At 41.4% G+C, this 3555-nt stretch overlaps 1 protein-coding gene across 1 annotated transcript in view; it reads left to right on the forward strand.

Annotated features, from left to right (window-relative positions):
* Positions 1 to 2001, forward strand: part of LOC100950805 (zinc finger protein 726-like) — a 13845-nt gene extending 11844 nt beyond the window's left edge. Inside the window, exon 5 of the mRNA XM_023509024.1 lies at positions 1494 to 2001. Within this exon, the coding sequence (XP_023364792.1) occupies positions 1494 to 1549 (56 nt within the window). The 3' untranslated portion in view covers positions 1550 to 2001. The remainder of the gene's footprint in view (positions 1 to 1493) is intronic.
* Positions 2002 to 3555: the final 1554 nt, after the last annotated feature.

Genomic DNA, 3555 nt, shown 5'->3' on the forward strand with positions numbered 1-3555 from the left:
CTTACAGATGTCAAGAATGTGGCAAAGCCTTTACCCAGCACTCAACCCTTTCTAGACATAAAAGCATTCACTCTGGAGAGAAACCCTACAAATGTTAAGAATGTGGCAATGCTTTTCACTAGTACCCAAGGCTTTCTGTACATCTAAGAATTTACTCTGGAGAAAAACCCTACAAATGTCAAGAATATGGCAAAACTTAGCTGGGCATTGTGGCAGGCACCTGTATTCCCAGCTTCTTGGGTGGCTGAGGGAAGAGAATCGCCTAAGCCCAGGAGTTGGAGGTTGCTGTGAGCTGTGTGACATCATGGCACTCTACCGAGGTTGAGAAAATTAGACTCTGTCTCTACAAAAAAAAGAATAAAAGAAGAATATGGCAAAACCTTTAACCAGTACTCAAGCCTTTCTGTACATAAAAGAATTTGCTGTGGGGAGCAACCCTACAAATGTCAAGAATGTGGCAAAGCCCTTAACCATTACTCAAGCCTTTCTGTACATCATGGAATTCACTCTGTAGAGAAACCTTACAAATGTCAAAAATGTGACAAAACTTTTAAATTTATGTTTTATTTATTTATTTATTTATTGCATTTTTTTTCACCAGGGCTTGGTTTGAAACCACCACCTCCAGCATATGGGGCTGGCACCCCACTCCTTTGAGCCACAGGCAACATCAGTGGCAAAACTGTTAACCAGTACTCAAGCCTTTCTGTACATAAAAGAATTCACTATGGAGAGAAACCCTACAAATGTGAAAGGTTGTACCCCCTATGACCTGAAAGGATAGAGTCAGACCCCCACTTCGATGTAATTAATTGGTCATTTATTATACCTGCCGCAGGAGCTGCTGCTCTGAGGGGCATTCAGCTGTGAAGTAGGGGGTAGGTTGCTTTTTATAGTTTTTAGCAAGCATACAGGTACAAAGGCGAGACATGGCTGGTTAGCTTAAGGCAGGGGGGATTACAACTTGGTTGACAATGGATACATCTTAAATCACAATGGTTATAATGATTGATACAGCTTAGGCAGGTTTTCCACTATTGTCCACTCACTGGGAACTTGGGGGGGTTTGTGCTTTCTTGTTCTGAAGTCTGTTCTTGGCAACCATAGGGGGAAGGAGAGGGCCTGGGAGCAGACTGAGAAGCATGTTCTTGGCCACCCAAGAAGGAGAGACTTGCCTTGTTCCCAGAGTCAACTCTGGGGGGAGGGAGGAGGAGGGAAATGGGCTGGGAAGCCCATTACAACAGAAGAATGTGGCAAAGCCTTCAGTCAGCACTCACACCTTTCTGAACAGCAAAGAGTTCACTACAGCCAGAAACTATACAAATGTCAAAAATGTGGCAAAGCCTTTAACTGGTACTCACGCCTTCCTGAACATCAAAGAATTTACCCTGAGCATAAACCTTACAAATTTAAAAAACGTGTCAAAGCCTTTTCCTGTAGGTCAACTAGTAGTACACATGAAAGAATTTGTTGTGGAGAGAAACTCTACAAAGGTCAAAAATGTGGCAAAGCCTTTAATTCATTTGTGAACCTTTCTAGACATTTATGAATTTATTCTGGAGAGAAATCATATAAATATGGACAGTGGGCAAATTCTAACTCACATTCAATCCTCACTGTATGTAGCAGAAATCACACAAGGGAGAAACCCTCCAGATGCAGACTGTGGCTGTGCCTTTACCTCGTGTTCATAGCATGCTAAGCATAAAATAATTCAAACTGGAGAGAAATCCTACCAATGTGAACAGTGTGGCTATGACTTTAACCAGAGCTCAAACCTTACAATATATAAGAACATTCATAGTGGAGGGAAATCTTAGAAATGTGAATTATGTGGCAAAGGTTTTCAGTGGTCCTCAGTCTTATTAAACAGAAGAGAAATCATAGCAGAGAAAAATGGTAACAATGTGAAAATGTAGCAAAGCCTCATTCCAGTAGGCACTGTTTCCTGTACACAACAGAATTCATGTTGAAGAAAAACTCTACAAATATGAAGAGATTGACAGCTGTTTAATCCTTAAACTATTGTATAAATTAAAAATTTATACCACAGAAATTCCTTACAAATGAGAAGTGTCAAATCCTATACCCAGTACTCATTTCAGTACACAACAGAATTCATAAAGAAATACTACATATGTTAAGACGGTGACAAGATCAGGCTGCACCTGTGGCTCAGTGAGTAGGGTGCTGGCCCCATATACTCAGGGTGGTGAGTTCAAACCAGGCCCTGGCCAAACTGCAAACAAAAAATAGCCAGGCATTGTGGCAAGTGCCTGTAGTCCCAGCTACTTGGGAGACTGAGGCAAGAGAATCACCTAAGCCCAAGAGTTGCAGGTTTCTGTGAGCTGTGATGCCACAGCACTCTACCAAGGGCAATAAAGTGAGACTATGTCTCTAGAAAAAAAGAGTGTGACAGTATCTTTAAATATATCTTATGCTTTTCCAATCCTAATTCAAATGGAAGAAATACTCTACAAATGTCAGTCATGTCTCAGGGCCTTAAAGTTGTGTTTATCCTGTTAGGTAGGGCTAAGGAGAGACAGAGGCAGATGATACTAGGAGAGTCTTTGTCCATAATTTAAGAGGAACAAATTGAGCAGCAGGGACTTCCAAGAAACAAGAGCTGACATTTCAAGAAGGCTTCCCAAAACTGAACTGGTGTTTGTTCTACAAAAATGAGTCTCACAGGTAGAGAGGACACAATGTGGAGATATGGCCAAGGCCACCAAAATGGAGTCTTTGGAGTGGGCATACAAGGAAGATGACAGTAGGCTCAAGTGACCTATTGTCATTAACATAGTACAATTTACACCAGTTCTATCATACTCTACAATTACAATGATAAATAGTGTCCATTAATTACAGGGATAGAAATGGGAGGCATCTCCATTCTGAAAGGTTTCCCCATTTCCAAGAAATATCATGAATAGTCTACCCCCACACCACTAACCTAGAATTGGAAAATCCACGTAAGGGGAAACATCTTGCTAATCCCAGAGTCTCTTCCACTTGGAAATGTAGATGTGTTCCTTCTCTGGAGTGTAGAGTCCTTTATAATCTTTGCACTTTTGCACACTTGTATCTGCTTATTCTGCTCATTGTTTCACTGTCTCGGTTGTAATAACCATTCTTTGGCATCTGGAACAAAAAAATGGAACACATACCTCACCTCTGGTCCCCTAATAGCTGACATTTTGGTGTTACTATCTGGGAGGAAAATACGCATCTTCAGCAAGATAAGCTAATGGAACAACAGACATTCTGAATTCACTGCCCGCTGCATATTATTTGTTACTCCTACATCTCTCTGGCCGTCTTCACTTCCAGGTAATGTAGCTCCTTACCTGCCCCTGCTTCATCTGCTTTTTCCTTCCTCACCTTGACAATGCACTTCATCTCCCACTTAGTGCTGATATTCAAAAGTTTAAAAAGGGGTCTCAGACCCCACATGCAGATTGTTAGACCAGGTTTAAGGTATTGATAACCAGAATAGGGATCAGTAGATAATGAGAGAACGCCAGGCCATGAGCAGATCTTTTGGGGTTTTTTGTT

The sequence above is a fragment of the Otolemur garnettii genome, unplaced genomic scaffold, assembly GCF_000181295.1.
Source record: "Otolemur garnettii isolate 467f Iridium unplaced genomic scaffold, OtoGar3 scaffold00313, whole genome shotgun sequence".
NCBI classification, from domain to species: Eukaryota; Metazoa; Chordata; class Mammalia; order Primates; family Galagidae; genus Otolemur; species Otolemur garnettii.